Source organism: Amblyomma mixtum, chromosome 2, assembly GCF_055824585.1.
Source record: "Amblyomma mixtum isolate Tamu chromosome 2, ASM5582458v1, whole genome shotgun sequence".
Taxonomy (NCBI): Eukaryota; Metazoa; Arthropoda; class Arachnida; order Ixodida; family Ixodidae; genus Amblyomma; species Amblyomma mixtum.
The window spans coordinates 191,707,513-191,723,671 of NC_143013.1; the positions used below are offsets into that span (position 1 = coordinate 191,707,513).

The following is a 16,159-nucleotide window of genomic DNA, read 5'->3' on the forward strand; positions in this document are numbered from 1 at the left end:
TCAAGCGTGTGCAGGCAGGCCGGTGGTCCCAATGTGGTGCGTGACCTGGTGCTGGACGGGCAGTAAGAAGTAGGATGGGCTGAGCAGGGATGGGTATTTGTCCAGGATGGTCTCAAAGGCCGACTGGGGTATGCTGGGCATAGAGGCAAGCGGTCCTCGAAGATAGAGGTCCTGAACAGTGAGGTTCGTCATGACGTCCACAAGACGCTTGCAGTGCATGTTGACCAACACAATGTAGTGGCACAGGAAATGAGCTCCTAGGATTGAATAGCACACGTCCGCAACCAGGAAAACTCACCAAAATACACGTCGGAGGCCCAAATTTAGTGCGAGGGCATGTCCTCCATACATAGCGATGGGGTGAGATTGGCAGCTTGGAGCTGTGGGCCAGAATGGTGGGGGGTGACGATGTAAGGGTGCGGGGTAAAACGCTCACCTCTGCCCCGGTGTCCACAAGAAATTGGAGGCTAGAAGTGTGGTCACGAATGAAGGATAAGCAGGTGGCCTCCGTGCCGACACCACTCGCCGCTTCTAGTGGTCGATGATCGCCCGATGTTCATTCAGGAAGTCCATTCCCAAAATCACGTCTCGCGAGCATTTCTGTAGGACCAGGAAGGTTGTAGCATAGGTTCGCCCATTTACTGTAACTCTCGCGGTGCAGCGTCCTGACGGCGTAATAAGGTTACCACCTGCGGTGCGGATCAGCGGGCCATCCCAAGTTGTCACTTTCCTGAGTCGGACAGCGAATGGCCCGCTCATGACGGAGTAGTCAGCTCCTGTGTCGACCAAAGCAGTAGCCGTGTGACCGTCGACCGTAACTTCAAGGTCACTTGTTCGCGTTTTCGTGCTACACGTGGTCTTCGGTGTACGATCTCGGCTTCGTCGGGTAGTGAGGCTGCGGTGGGCGTACTCCGAGGTTACTTCTATGGGCAGCGGTAAAGGCGTCAAGTCTGGCCGCGTCGTTGTCGGTGTTGTCATCGAAGTTGTCGTCGAAGTTGTCGTCGGAGGTGTCGTCGGAGGTGTCGTAGGTGGAGGATCTTTGTCCTTGCGCTTAGAAGCAACCTCACCTCCAGAGGCTGCTTTATTCAGTTTAACCTTCGCGGGCTGTGGGAGCGTCCACGCACCGCGTAACCTCGGTTAGGAGATTCAAAGCGCGGTGAAGATGGCGACGGGGAACTTGATAGGCGGCTCGGCGATGAGCATCCTTCCCGACGCAAAAACTCCTCGATTTCGGCTGGTCGCTGGACGGGTCGGGGTCGTGGAGCGTCGTAAGAGAACCCTCGGATGCCCAGTCTTCTGTATGGGCAGTGCCGGAGGACATACCAGCTTCGCCACAGTGGAAGCATAGTGGACGGCGCTGGTCGGGAGTTCTCCACTCGTCGCATTTCCTCGTCTCTGTGCGGCGCTCGTAGGACGGGCGGGTTGTGGCGAGAGGGCGGCGGTCCAATGCAGCTGGCTGTGAGCGATAGGGGCTTGGGCCCGTCGTCGAGGTTGCAGGACGGCGCACTGCTGCGGTGTAAGTCATGACTGGGGGCTGCAGAGGCTGCGTGGATGATGGCGTCACACCCAAGGCCTGCTGAACTTCACCCCGGATGACGTCAGTGAGCGAAGTAAGCTGCGGCTGCGTTCCCGTTGGCAGCAATCGTCGGAGCTCTTCACGCACAACTTGACGTATAACCTCCCGCAGGTCATTGTTGTTAGCGGTGTCCAGGCAGCTTGCTGAGAAAACGCGCTGCTGGCGGTCATACTGGCGGGCTCGGGCATCAAGAGTTTTTTCCATCGTGGATGCCTCTTCTACAAATTCCGCGACGGTTTTCGGTGGGTTCCGGACGAGGCCGGCAAAGAGTTGCTCTTTGACTGCTCGCATAAGAAGCATTACTTTTTCTTCTTCTTTCATGTCTGCGTCGGCACGCCGGAAGAGACGCTTCATCTCCTTAGTGTACATTGCAACGGTCTCGTTTGGATGTTGTATGAGAGACTGTAGCAGCTGCTGGGCTCTCTCCTTTCGTACGACGTTCGTGAAGACCTTCAGAAGCTGCTCCTTGAAGGTTTCCCAGTTCGTGAGGCTAGCTTCCTCATTCTCAAACCAGATTCTTGCTGGTCCCTCCAAGGTGAAGAAGACGTAGCTAAGTTTCGCAGCATCATCACAGTTGTTGAAGACAGCCACACGGTCGAACTGTTCCAGCCATTCTTCGGGGTCGGCGACAGGTGAAGCGTGGAAGGTTGGTGGCACCCGGGGCTGCTGAAGAATGATTGGAGTCATCGTCTGGGGCAAGCTCATGGTAGACGTTTCTGCTGGCTTTCGCTTCCGGGTAGGGTCCGGCAGAATCCCGAACTCAGGTGCGTCCCCTTACAGGCGTCGGCTTGCGCGGTGGACTGGACTCATGTTCTGCGGTAGATGACTCAGAGGGCTGGCGTCACGACTTGTAGGGGGTGCCCGGAACATGGAAGGCTACCCCGCACCTCCACCAGATGTCACGTTGTAGTGACGGCAGTCCAGCGGTCAGGAAGACACCAGAAATACTTGCAAACGAAGCTCTTTATTTGGGCTGACTTGCGCCCGGAAAAGAACTGAATCACTGGGTGGCGGCGTAAGCAACAAGCGTGCTCGTCAATCGTCGAACTACGAATGCCCGCTGCTCGCGGCATCGTTCCATTTAAAGCCGGCAAGGAAACTTCGAGATAACAGGTCGAGATCATCTAGAGTAATCTAGAAACAAGTAGATGCAGCTGTTCATGGCTGTGAACAATCGAGATTAGTCCGGTGGCTTCTCGCGTCACGAACAAAAATGATAACACCCCTTTTGTGCCGCCTTGCGCAAACGAACGGACGCTACAATGATACGTGGCAATATAAACAAGCTTCCTCAACACAACCTGTGGGAAGTTGCTGGCGCAGATTGCCACCACCATGGATGTGCCAGTGTCTCACTCATCATGCAGCCTCATCACTGGTGCGTTCCATGCGCCTAGCTCGACCTTCATCCGACTCAAACCTTGAATGGTGGTTCCGCACGAGCGCTGCTTTGTCCACTGCCCCAAAAGCGCTTGTAAGTGGTGGCGGTGGTGAAGGCAAAGTTGTCAAATGCGATGCACCAAAACTGCCACTGTCCACCAGCTCATCCACAACTTCCAGCAGATGTCCAACATAACCTGCACCAGGCACACAGAAAGCAATGAAAAAAACATATCAAACTTGATTCAAAAAACAAAGTATGAGGGTTTCTCCTGCTGTCTCTCTTCTTTCTTTACGTACCCAAGGCAGCAGCGTAGGTATTTAGTTTAAAAGTACCCAAATTGCTGTTACAAGTTGAAAACACATGACGCTGAAGCTTCCTGCTCTCCTCTGGCATCCTGGAGAAACAATACGCTGCTGCAAGGCACAGAAGCAGCTTTTCTAAACACGTCACTGAAAAGTAAGTGCATCTCTTTAAACCTTGCACTTTGCAAAGAGCTGAGCGTCAAAAGTCCCAGTGAACCATATATGTTGGTCTAGAGTAAGGTGAAATTGTCTCTGAAAAAGATGATGATAGCACAGTGTTGTGTTCAGCTGTGGGCGCCACACTGAGCAACATTTTTTTACCACGGCCAATAACCATGATCGGAAAGAAAAGTTTTTAGAAATGTTATCCATGAAATGTCAACATTTTGCGCTCAATGAAGCTTACGAAAAAGGGTGACTGCAGGCATGCGGGCCACAGTTTGAGGAATGTCTGCATACTGCAGCTGCCAGAAACATATATTTTTGTTGCAAACTCTTGGAAAAAGTTCTCCCAATGCGTTTTTACAGTGCTTACTGAATGTGCGAACAGGTGTGTCCTATACACTAGTGCGATAATGTGCGTATTTTTTTGTGAAGCTGTCATTTACACATGGGTGCAACTTATACACAGCAGTAAGTTCAACAAAAAAAAATGGTATACGACAGCCCGTGCTGGTGTCAACCTGGGTGGTCCCTCCTGGTGTACAGTAACGCTGGAAGCAGCTTGTGCATGCCACAACTGCTACAAGCAATATCATTTTTTCGTATAATCTTTGGTGCACGCATCTGCAGCAAAAAGTGGGCTAGATATGCTGTTTTAACTGTAGGCATTCAAGTTTTGCCTTCCCCCTGCAGTTGTATACGCACTAAAAGTTGCAGGCTCTTTGACTGGGCATGCGACTGGGTTGCGTTTCCTGGCTTTGGGGTGTTTCACTGCCCACTGACGCCTTCCCATGGCAGATCTGTGTTGCACCCTGTCCGCATTCTCGTTGTAGTGCAGAGCAGCCAGTTCTGATCTGTGCAAAGAGATGCTGAGTATCAAAAGTGCACACCACAACCTACACAACTGCTAAGGAGAACATACTTTACATCCAGTTTTGCAAAAAGCATGCCTACATGCACGCTGCAAGGAGAGCAAACCTTTGAACACCTTTTTTTGGAAAACACGATGAAATGCTTTGTCGTACATTGTGGAGAGCCCGGAGCTGTGTGCCTCAGCCCGGTGCATTTCTGTCCTAAATCCCAGCCAATTTTTTCTTTTGTGTGTTGCTTTACTGCTGCACATGACCATAAACTTATTGCAGCATCGGTGCATCTTGAACAAAACATGTTTCTCAGTAATCACTGCTCACTCTTTCATCACCCTCGTAGTGCTGTAAAGCAGCATCTCTATGACTTCTTTATAACAGACATGACTGTGTGGGCGATTCCTCTGCGCGGGGACGCACAGGCAGTCACTCGAGGCAGGTCTTTGTACAAAACTGTTTATTCTCTCACATGGCAGTTGGGGGGCGGTCGTCGTTGGGGCAGCGGGGTCAGGTGGTCCTCTGGCAGGGCTGGTCCAAGAGAGAGAGCTAGCCTTCGGGGTGGCGCCTTAAGAACTCTTCCTCCTAGCCTCGCTCCCCCCCCGCCCCGCCACTCGGGAGAAAGGGTTCGAGGCTACCCGCGGTGAGCGGCGCGAGATTTGACCTGCCCGCGAGCAGACCCTACATCTCCCCCCCCCCCCTCAAACGTCCGTCCCGGGGTCCGCCAGTAGGCGTTCGATGACCTCCGGGTCCGGGTCCATAGAGTCGTCGCAGGGGGGAGGGGTGCTCGCCGGAGGGCCGCTCACCGCTAGCTGGATGGGCTCCTCACAAGCCGCCTGGGGGAGCGAGGCGCCTGGCTCCGCTGGGGGCCCTGCCGGCAGCGCCCTCCAAAGCTCCTCGGCCGCCGGGGACAGCAGGTCTGGGCGGCTGGACTGGAGGATGCGGAGGGCCGCCTCCTCCGGGCTGCCCCTCTGCAGTGGCGCAGCGGGGAAAGGTGTCGCAGTCGCCGTTATGCCAGGTATGCAACGCACCGGCCTCATGGCGGAGCCGGTGCACGACAAGTGTGCCGCAGAGCGAGCACAGGCCGGCCCGCTCCTCGTCGTTGTACAAGCGGCCGATGGCTCCTGGGCTGCTCGGCGGCCGAAGCGCCGGCTGGGTGCTGAGGGGTGCCCTGCGCTTGATGATCCCTGGCGCCCTTGCATTGGCCTGCACCACTGGGAGGTGCTCTCCAGTGGTTAGGCACGTGGTTTGGCTGGCGGTGGGGGCCACCGCGGCCGTGGAACCTGCGCCACTCGCGCGGCTCCTGCCGCCAGCCGGGTGGCGCGCCTTGATGGCGGCCACCGTTCGACGGTGGTCTGCCTTGCCTTCTGGAGTCCGAGCCACGGGCGTCGGTCCGCTGGAGCTTCCTAGAAGACATACTGAGAGGGCGAGAGCATGGCGAGTGATTATTAATCGAGAGACACGGGTGCTACCTGGTCCTCAGGTTGTAGCGTCGGTTGCGAACCGCACCGCTACCTGCTCGTCCTCCCGGGGGTGAGATCGCCGCATCGCGCTGATTTTCCACCGCTTCGCAGCCATCGTCCTTGCGAAGGTGGAAAGCCTTCAAATCAGCGACATGCACCGGACCGGCGTTTTCGCCGTTGGTCAACAACCGCAGCTGGTAGGTGAGCGGCGTAGTCCGTGCCGTAACTTCGTACGGCCCAGACCACTTGTGCGCTAGCGACGCGGCGAAACCGCGCGCTGCGTTACTAAGTGGGTGCGTTCTCTTGAGTACTAAGTCGCCCGTGTTGAAAACTACGTGACGGCGACCTTTGTTGTACTGATCCGCCTTCTCCATGCGCGCGACATCGAGGTTTTCGCGGGCTGCTCGCTGCGCTGCCTCCAGGCGCTCCCGGAGCCTTGCCGCGTACTGCCAAAGTGGAGGGGGCGCAGGCCCCGCCGCGTCGAGTAGGGCATTCTCTAGCGGAAAAGCGATCTCTCTCCCAAAATTCAAGTAAGCGGGTGTAATACCCACTGACCTGTTCACGGTTGTCCTTGTAGCGAACGCCAGTTCGGACAGCCGCGCGTCCTAATCTCTGTGCTGCTTGGTCGTCGCGACCAGCATGCTCTTCAGATTTTGATTCACCCGCTCGGTTATGTTGCTCTGAGCGTGTTAGGGACTCGTTCTCCTGTGGCGGATTTGAAGCGCCCGACAAGAGTCTACAAAGACTTTGCTTGTGAAATAAGAAGCATTGTCTGTAATCAGGTCGGAAGGGAAACCGAAACGAGTGAAAGTCTCCAACAGTTTTTCCCAAATTCGTTCCGACACAAGCTTCCTAAGGGGAAAAACCTCAACCCACTTGGAATAGTGGTCCGTTATTACCAGGATGAATTGGTTTCCGCGCGCGGACCGAGGGAGGGGTCCCATGATATCGCACGCGACCACTTGCCACGGGTAGTTGCTAACTACCGCCTTCATCATGCCAGCGGGCTTGCCCGCCCGAGGCTTGGCTACCTGGCATACCGGGCAGGTACGGGCGTATCCCAGCACATCCTTTCTCATGCCTGCCCAGGTCGCGACACAGCATAACTTGTCGTAAGTCTTACTGCCGCTGCCATGGCCTGCCAGCGCTGAGTCATGGAAGTACTGCAGGAACCGTTTCCGCAACCTTCTCGGGACTACGACTCGGAAAGGGGATGCTATCGCCTCTTCCTCGTCAAGTTGGGGAATATAGCGGAGCAGCAAGCCATAATCGCCCAGCAGATACGCGTCGTACTTGCCCTCAGCGTTCCCGGTGCAAGCTGCGCTGCTCGCAAGCTCCTTCAGCACCCGCTGGCAAAGACCGTCTGCTCTCTGGGCCTCGATCAGCTCTTCTCTACTGACCGCTACTCCCCAAGACAGATTTCTTTCTGCCTCGCTCCTTGGCAGGCGAGCGGTCGCCGCCACGAGCTGCTGTGCTTCCCTTTTCTCACAGCACCGTGCGGGACCTTTGTCCGCCTCCTCCTTCGTCAAACCGGGCGCGACACTCCCGTCCGCCCTCTCGTCCTCTCCAACAGCGGTGACGCCGCTTTTTACAAAGCTGGGCTGCGCCTCTGAAGCGCTTCCGCCAGCATTCCACGGTGCGCGCGATAAAGCATCGGCCACCTTGTTCAAGCTGCCCCGGCGGTACTCGATGGCGTACGCGTAACGTTGGAACGTCAGCGCCCATCTCGCGAGTCTGCCTGCGGGGTTCTTGAGCATCTTTAACCAAGACAATGCCTGATGATCTGTCTGCACGGTGAAGACCGCTCCGTCTAGGTACATGTCGAACTTCGACAATGCGAACATGATCGCCAGGCATTCCTTTTCGGTCACGGAGTAATTCCGCTCCGCCGATGTGAGCGTGCGACTAGCGAACGCGACAGGGCGCAGTTTGCCCTCGTGTTCCTGTAACAAAACAGCTCCAACACCGTAGTCACTAGCGTCTGTCTGCAAGACAAACTGCTTGTTCAGGTCGGGGATGCGCAGACTAGCGGTATTCGCTATCGCGCGAGCCAAGGCAACAAATGCGTCACTCTGTTCCTTGCCCCAGACCCACTTCGAGCCTTTACGCAACAGCAGGTTCAGCGGCCTTGCAAGCTCCGAACAGCGCGGGATGAATTGCCTGTAGAACACAACCATCACCAAAAACCTCTGCAAGCTTTTCACATCCATGGGGCAGGGGTAGTTCAGAATTGCCTGCAGTTTGTCATCATTCGGTCTCAGTGTGCCATCATCCACGACAAAGCCCAAGAGGTTCACTCTCTTCGATGCCAACTGCACTTTCTTTGGATTGATGGTTAGACCGGCACGTCTCATTCTATCGAGAACGGAATTCAGGTGAATGAGGTGCTCCTCGAACGACTGTGAGATATCACAACGTCGTCGAGGTACGCCATGGCGTAGTTGAACCTTGCATCGCCCAGCACGATGTCCATCAGTCGCATGAACGTGCTCGGGGCGTTAGACAAACCAAACGGGAGTCGAGTAAATTCGAAGAGCCCGCGGTGGCAGGTGAATGCGGTTTTCTCAATGTCACCTTCGGCCACCTCAATCTGCAGGTACCCTCTGCTTGCATCTAGGACTGTGAAGAACCTCGCGTTCCCTAACGCGTACATCACAGCCTCGATCGACTGAAAAGGGTACGCAACCGTAGGCGTCAGTGAGTTGAGCTTACGATAATCAACACACAGCCTGACCGATCCATCTTTCTTCGGTGCTAGAACCACTGGTGACGCCCAGGGACTTTGTGAGGGTCTCACCGCACCGGTATCATTCATCTCGTCAAGGGCACAGTCGAGAAGCTGCCTCTTATGCGCACTTAACGGCCTCGGGTTACACCTGAAAGGGCGCGTATCACCCGTCTGAATCTCGTGCTGAAGCAGGTCGGTTCTGCCCGGTTTCTCCATGAAGCAATCCGAAAACGGGAGTAAAGTTTCCGCGAGGCTTCGGCGCTGACTACTGGGTCCTGAGAAAGACGCAATAATCGCTTCTAACGGGCCACCGTCTCTCATCATCTCGAGGGAGCTCCCCTGCCTTTCTGTCGCACAGGTGTGGACACCCACCTTTTGTGCAGGACAGCCGGGCAAGGATGCGCTTTCGAAGGGAATGAGGGGGGCGAGCTGGCTGTAACGATAGCCATTCTCCCCCATGTCGAGCACAATGCCTTCGCTCGAGAGAAAATCCCTTCCCAGAATTACTGGTATCGACATGCCAGGCAGATAGACGAAGCGATGTCTCCGCTTTCTGCCGTCAAAGCGCATCGTAAGACGCACTGCTCTTTTTGCCTTTGCCGCCCCAGCTGCTAAGCTTAACGGGGTTTCGGCCGGTCTGACACGGATGTTACCTATCCGGCAGGCCTCGTACACCTCGTCACCGACCAGTGACAGCGTTGTGCCCGTGTCTACGAGTGCAGAGTAGCGTCGACCCGCTAACTGCACTAGCATAAATGGGCTTGAGCACTGAACGACTCCCTGAGCTCTACAGGCGAGCGGGACAAAGGCCTCCCCGTCGCCGGCGCGGGAGTTCTTTTCCTGACTAGCGCCTTGACAACCACGAAATTCTCCCGCTGACGGTGAAAGGCCGGTGCCACCAGACATCACCGCCAGCGTCTGGCGTTTCCCTGCATACGCCTAGCTGGCCGGGCTGGTTGCAATTCCAGCAAAGCCGGTCGTTCACCCGCCGCGTGGACGGAGGACCTCTCGTTCCACGAAGCGGTTGGGGACGACTCTCCCCTTTCTCCGCGCCTTCCTGACGCTCGCTCGGCGCGCGGCCGGTGAGGCCGGCACGACGCCGCTGCTCGAATGCGTACGGGTCGAGCGCGCGAGGGACAACAGGGGGTTCCGCCTGCCTTTCCACGGCCATTACCTCGGCGCGCCGAGCCCTCATCGCGCATTCTCGGCCTCCATCCCATGCGCATCCCGGTTCTAGCGATTCGGCTGGCCTGGGGGGCGGCTGGTAGCGCAGTTCGGCCAGTAAATCCGCCTGCACGGTCTTGGCCTCCTGCGCTAGGGCCTCGAGGTTTGTAAAACTGCGGCCCCGCATATACGGCTTGAAGCGTGGATGGCACTGCCTGATCACACGCGCAACCTGATCTCGGTCGGTTGCCGTCAGATCTGCCCTCTTGTACAGCTCTTGCATTGCGCGTACGTACTCGAGGAGGCTTTCCTCTGGGTGTTGGGTGCGCAACGCGAGCTCCTCCAGCATCCGGCGCTCATAATCAGGCGGCAAGAACTCGGCGCTGAAACGGTCTTTGAAGTCCGCCATCGACTGGAAAGTCGGCTGGCAGCGCCTCCATCGCGCCGCGCTCTCGACGAGTGCTACAGGCAGGACCTGCCCTAGCATTACGTCATCTGGGGCGCCCAGAGCCGTCTGGTAGTCCTCGAGTTGTTGTAGAAACTCGTGGACTGATTTCGCGTCCGTGTACCCGGAAAAGGAGGGGACCTCCATATTTATCCGCGGGCGCGATGTTGTCGCCGATGCTACCGATGCTGCGGCCTGGCTGGCGCCAGCCACCGAACCGAGCTGACGGGCTAATGCGGCAAACATCTCAGTCACCTGCCCTATTACGGCCGCCGCGTCGGCCGTCTCACTACCGGCTGCCCCGCCATCCAAAGCCGTGGCTGAAACATCCTTTTTGGGGGGCATAGTTCGCGCTAACTGTCCGGCCGCACCGGCTAACTGCTCATGGCAACAAGAGCATTCATATACACAACAATCTATCTACAAACACACGGAAATACACAACAGAAAACGCCCGACAACTACATAAATAACACAAAACCCCTAACAAATTTACAACACTACACAAGTCGCTACCCCGCGAACATTCCGCCTGACCCGCTCCTTAACCCTATCGGTCCGGCGTGGCCCCGAACAAAGAGGGCCTGCCACGAGTCTGGCTGCACGTCCCAAAATCGGCAGAGAAATCGTCCACAAGGTGTTAATTAAAGCCCCACGTTGGGCGCCATTATTTGTGGGCGATTGCTCTGCACGGGGACGCACAGGCAGTCACTCGAGGCAGGTCTTTGCACAAAACGGTTTATTCTCTCACATGGCAGGCGGGTCGGTCGTCGTTGGGGCAGCGGGGTCGGTCGTCGTTGGGGCAGCGGGGTCAGGTGGTCCTCTGGCAGGGCTGGTCCAAGAGAGAGAGCTAGCCCTCGGGGTGGCGCCTTAAGAACTCTTCCTCCTAGCCTCGCTCCCCCCCCACCCCGCACCGCCACTCGGGATAAAGGGTTCGAGGCTACCCGCGGTGAGCGGCGCGAGATTTGACCTGCCCGCGAGCAGACCGTACAACTGTCACTGCAGGTATTCATGCGAGAATGTTATTTCAGAATTCAATAAAATTGAAAGTCCTTTATTGTTAAAGGGGAAGCCAAAATAATTCTATGAAGCAAGGGGGTTATCGGCACAGTAGCAAACCCAAGAAAAAGTGCAGTACAGAATACCTAGTCGCATTTTCCAACTTGCGGTCACATGGAGTTGCACTAATTTCATACACAGCTACACCAACTTCCACGATTGCAAATTTCACAATGAGAAATCTTGTGTATACTGTCCACCCTAACTTTGGTAAGTAGATAGTGATAGCTCTATGCATGACTTGTACAGCAATGCAGGTGCACTGAACACACAAGTCTGGCGGTTTATGATATTTAGCACACAATTGCACCAATGTACTGTTGAGGCGTATATGAAGAAACTGATATCTTCATACCTTGCGAGCATTCCATGAAAGGAAAATGTGTAGGTCTTTGGAGCAAACCGATTCAGTAGGGAATGGAATGACTCCAGACTTGAAGTTTGGCAAGCTGGTGACACCTGCTTGATATCCGCAAGTAGGCGATGGTTTTCAACCACGCCACGCAGCTTCTCAAAGGCATCAGTACCTGGCGGCATAAAATTCAAGGATACAACATAAATGCAAGAAGAAACCTTCTGAAGGGTTAGTGTAACAATAAATAATGAAGAGTAGAGCAATGAGCAGGCATGCACTCTTCTTGCTTTCAATGCATCAACCGAACTATCATCAAGTTTGAAAGTGTCATTAGTGACTGATAAGAGTTATTCGTCCTGCGTAATAACATTGAAAGATATCCCTTTTATACAAATGGCAAGTTAACAGGTTCGATAGAAGTACCTGAAAAAATCCACTTCCTGGGTAAGAGGTCTCCATGCTCGCAGTCGGCATACTCCTCACTGTGGCCACAGTGCTTGTTCTGCACGTGGTTGAGGAGTGACCGCCAGATGGCTACCGCGAGCTCGCCCCTTTCTGCAGCAGTCTGTTGTCTCCTAGGAGCAATCTTGACGAAAAAATAGAGGTGATTGATGATAGAAGTCACCCACTCTTCTATCACACCACAGCCTCGTGCCCGGGAGACAGCGTGCAGCTTCTTTTTCAGCCCTGGAGTAAAAAAAGAAGAAATTAGGAAACTACGCAACTATTCTGGACTGCTCTGCTTAAAAGCAACTGGCACACTCCCATCACTGAAAAAGCCATCATGCAATTGAGAGGTAGTCTTGTGAAATGATGAGTACACTACTTTGATTTATACTCTAAAAAATAATGCAGTGAATAGCACCGTGCACGGACAAAAAATGGCAGCCAATCTACATAGGTGACGAAATGTCAGTTAGGTGCGCTAGCACTGCTTTTCCTGGTTAAGAACCAAAACCCACCCGAGGCAGCCTGCCTTCCTGCCACCAGTCTGCCAGAGGTTTCAGACAAACGTCGGCGATATCTTAGATAGGATACTGTCTGGCTGGCTGGCTTGCAAGCAGGCTGCCTTTAGCCTGCCAGATGCCATAGACTAACACTGGCGAAATATGGGACCAGGGATTTTAGCGCTAGAACAGTACAGACCTGAAATTGAACATACGATATACGCATATAATATGTATGCACAATATGATCACTCTACATGCACTGAACAGCAGGGCTAAGTCTGCAGTGATCAGAAATTGTAGATGCATAGAGGTAAGCACACTTGTCTGGAGCGTTCGAGCAGCGTACAGTGGAGCAAATGAACAAAGATTTTATTTCATCTGTTTGGCTAGACAATAAGGGCATGTGACTGAACGGTTTTTATCTCTCTGGCTGTGCTTCGAGTACAAGGGTTATTTCTAAAACTCAGTTTATACTTTAAAATTTCCATTTCTTTCTGGTGCAGAGCTCGGCTCAAGCTTCCCTCTAGACAAGTGTGCTCACCTCTGTACTCTTTTGTAGCTGTAGGGCTGCCGATTTTGCAGTTTACAAGACAGTGGTTCTAGATAGAACAATATGGTAGGAGCACTTATGCCTGTAAAAGCTCCCTACTCTGCTAATATAACAACCTCTCTCATCTGCTGGCTGGCTTGATATGGTTCATGGTGGCAGCAAAGCAACTCGTTCGAAAACACAGGGATAAAAAATACTGATGAGAGCTTTTTTGAGCAACATTAGCTATGCCTAAATATGGCACGAACAATTTTCCAGCGCTGAACAGAAAAAAAAAGCCCTGCTAACCTTTAGAAACATGCCAAGCATCAATGTAGTGGGGAATATCTAGCCGGTGCTGTCGCATGTGGCTGCGCACCTGAGTGTGCCTGTCGGTGACTATCTCGAGCACACGGACATTGTTGTCATCAAGGCCCTTCAGTGCCCTCTTGAGGCCTTCTAATTCCATGGCACCACTGCTGGAAACTTCATTGGACTGCAACGGGAGGTCGAGGGAAAGAAAAGTTTAATCTGATCGGAGCCAACATACTGTACGTGTGAAAACCAAAAAAAGCTCTTACCTGTACAAGTTGCATGTCAATTAAACGATTCAGTGAAGTGTCCAGCAGTGAGTATGTGCCGTATTTAGCACTGCAGCCAGGGGAATCTGCGCGGCTGTCACCTGCCAACTGGGCTCCAGTCCTGCTCACACAGTTTACCAAAGACTGCTGTTCACGTTCCCACAGCTGAAATAAAATTATATATATATATATTATATATATATATATATATATATATATATATATATATATATATATAGAGAGAGAGAGAGAGAGAGAGAGAGAGAGAGAGAGAGTGTTGCAGGCCAGAAGTAAGGCAAAAAAAGGAAACGAAGCGAGAACGTTGAAGCAATGCATTTAACAATACAAATGCACTAATCGGTATGGTAGTACTACGTAGGATTGTCCATTTTCTCAGGACTGGGCGTTGACTCACTTCAGAAATTTATTTTCATAATTAGCCACATGCCCATCTTAGTGTTTAGGATGTATTGGTCGACACAGAAACATTTCCAGAAAAACCATGCTCGCCTTGTGCACAGCAGGAACCAAAATGTCCCTTTGCAGGCGATCGTATGTGCGCTTACTAAAGCATGCAATTCCAGCACTCTTGAAGAGCCGCAGTACTTGTGTTGGGCTTGCACCTGTGAATAAAATTGCAGCGGCCAGAGCAAGGTTCCCCATGGCAAAGCGCCTCCTCTTTGGCTGGCTGTGCCATCTCAAAACATGGCCATCTTGGCATGTGGACGTGACCACAGCGAGGGAGCCAGAAACATGCGCAAGAAAGAAAACGGACCTATACAGTGCCCTATATGTGCCAAAATTTAAGGGCTACACCTCCTGTTTCATTTCATTTATTTTGTCTATAAAGGCCCCACGGCATTATATAAGGGGTACAACTGGTGTAAATACATGCATAAGAAAAACACACGCACAGTGAACACAACACTGCAAACTGTAAGCACTAAAAAATAACATGAAGAGGACCACGGAATAACAGATAAAGGACGGGCAAAATACTGAAAAAAAATGCATGTGCAGCAGTTTGCACAAGTGAAAGTCGTTGAATGATTCATAGTGAGGCCGACAAAATGGTTTGTAATCATTGCATAAAATGACTGTGTCGTTGCGTGAGGCATTCCAGAGGGTTATTGCATTGGAAAAAAACTTTCATCGCTAAAGTACGCTCTTGATGCTGGCTATGGGGTGGCTGCGGCTAAGGTGACTGGAAATTCTGATCAGAGGTTTCATCAGGGGATGCCTTGACGTCGGATGGCAGAAAAAGCTGAAGAGCAGGCAAAGGCGTGAGGTGATACGGCGTGACTGGAGTGTCTACTGCATTAGGGGGAAAAGCAGTAGGGTTCCATACTTTCGGTATTTACTGATAAACCATAAAATAAGAGCCCCGAGGCATTTTCGTTTGAAGTGGAAAAAAGAAAAACCCCAAATTTTAACTGACCTTGAAAAACAAAATGGCATTTTCACATGAAGAAATGTTCTACACTACTTTTTTTCTCAACCTGGAACACAGCCCCACTGAACTGTCCTTGGGGTCATTCCTTTCTGCAGAAACCATATTCCCTACACCGAATTCCCTTCCAGTACCTTTACCATAATTACAGTTAAAAATCCAAAGTAGCGGTGCTTCAGCGATAGTCTTCGACTCTGCATTGTATATGCAGGAAATGACTGCCGAACTTAACGAGTCATGTTGAGAATTTGTCGCGGTGCCCATAAGAGAGATTTGTCATCTTTTGAACGTTGTTGTGACGGAGTCTATGAAGATGCCATCTTTCAGTGCTGTGAGAGAATTGGCTGTTCATGTACCAGCAATGCTTACAGGCTCCAGGGGGGCATGCCGTGAATTTCATGTTGCCTGCACGTCCCTTGGATTGCCAGTTCAGCAACTGGCCACAGTGATTCCTATGCGCAGGTACTATTTTTTTCAAGCACTCACTGATGTTCTTGCTTACTGGAAAGTAATCGAACAATTCGCGGAGACCACAGCTAAAGGTGAAAAGTTCGAGAAGGTGCGAACACTACTCGCTAACGCTGAGGACATGACTGTACTTTTTGCAAAGTGTGATTACTCGGCCAAGAACGTCCTGCCAATAATCACAATACAAAAAGCCTTCAAGTCTGAGGAAGTGCTCGTCTGCTACGTGCCTTCAAGCGTGCTTGGTCTAGAGTCCCCCTCGTTAGTCAATGCCTTCCTGAGCAGCAAGAGTTTGTCGCGAGCACCGACACTCTTACACTCGACCAGCTCTGATGTGCGAGAGAAATGCGCGCTCAGCTTTCATGAACACTCGCTTTTTCATAGTCTGACGTCTAACTCAGGTGAAGGTCAAAACTGGGCACCTAGTGATCGAAGCACGAAGTCCCGTAGTGAAGATTTTGCTTCATAACTCTTTCCCATTTACGGACGGCATGGGTGACAACAATGACGGATGGGAGAAGAGGTGTGCCGCATACACATCCCTCAAAAAAGGTCCATTCCAGAAAAGCTTGCTGTTTGCTCTAAAAGACAAAAAGTATTTCCATACCTCTACTGATGACTGTGCAGGAAGGTGGCATTTCCTGCAAAACTTCACAAGGTCCAGGAGGCTTTGCTCGAACACA

At 52.7% G+C, this 16,159-nt stretch overlaps 1 protein-coding gene across 1 annotated transcript; it reads right to left on the reverse strand.

Annotated features, from left to right (window-relative positions):
* On the reverse strand, nt 1–14,224 carry LOC149361917 (uncharacterized). The gene is made up of 8 exons (XM_089568183.1): nt 14,072–14,224; nt 13,562–13,726; nt 13,290–13,476; nt 11,925–12,188; nt 11,502–11,673; nt 4,130–4,278; nt 2,980–3,153; nt 1–257 (listed from the first exon to the last, which is right to left on the reverse strand). Exons 1-8 carry the CDS (start codon nt 14,222–14,224, stop codon nt 1–3), a joined length of 1,521 nt encoding a protein of 506 aa, XP_089424309.1.
* Nucleotides 14,225–16,159: the final 1,935 nt, after the last annotated feature.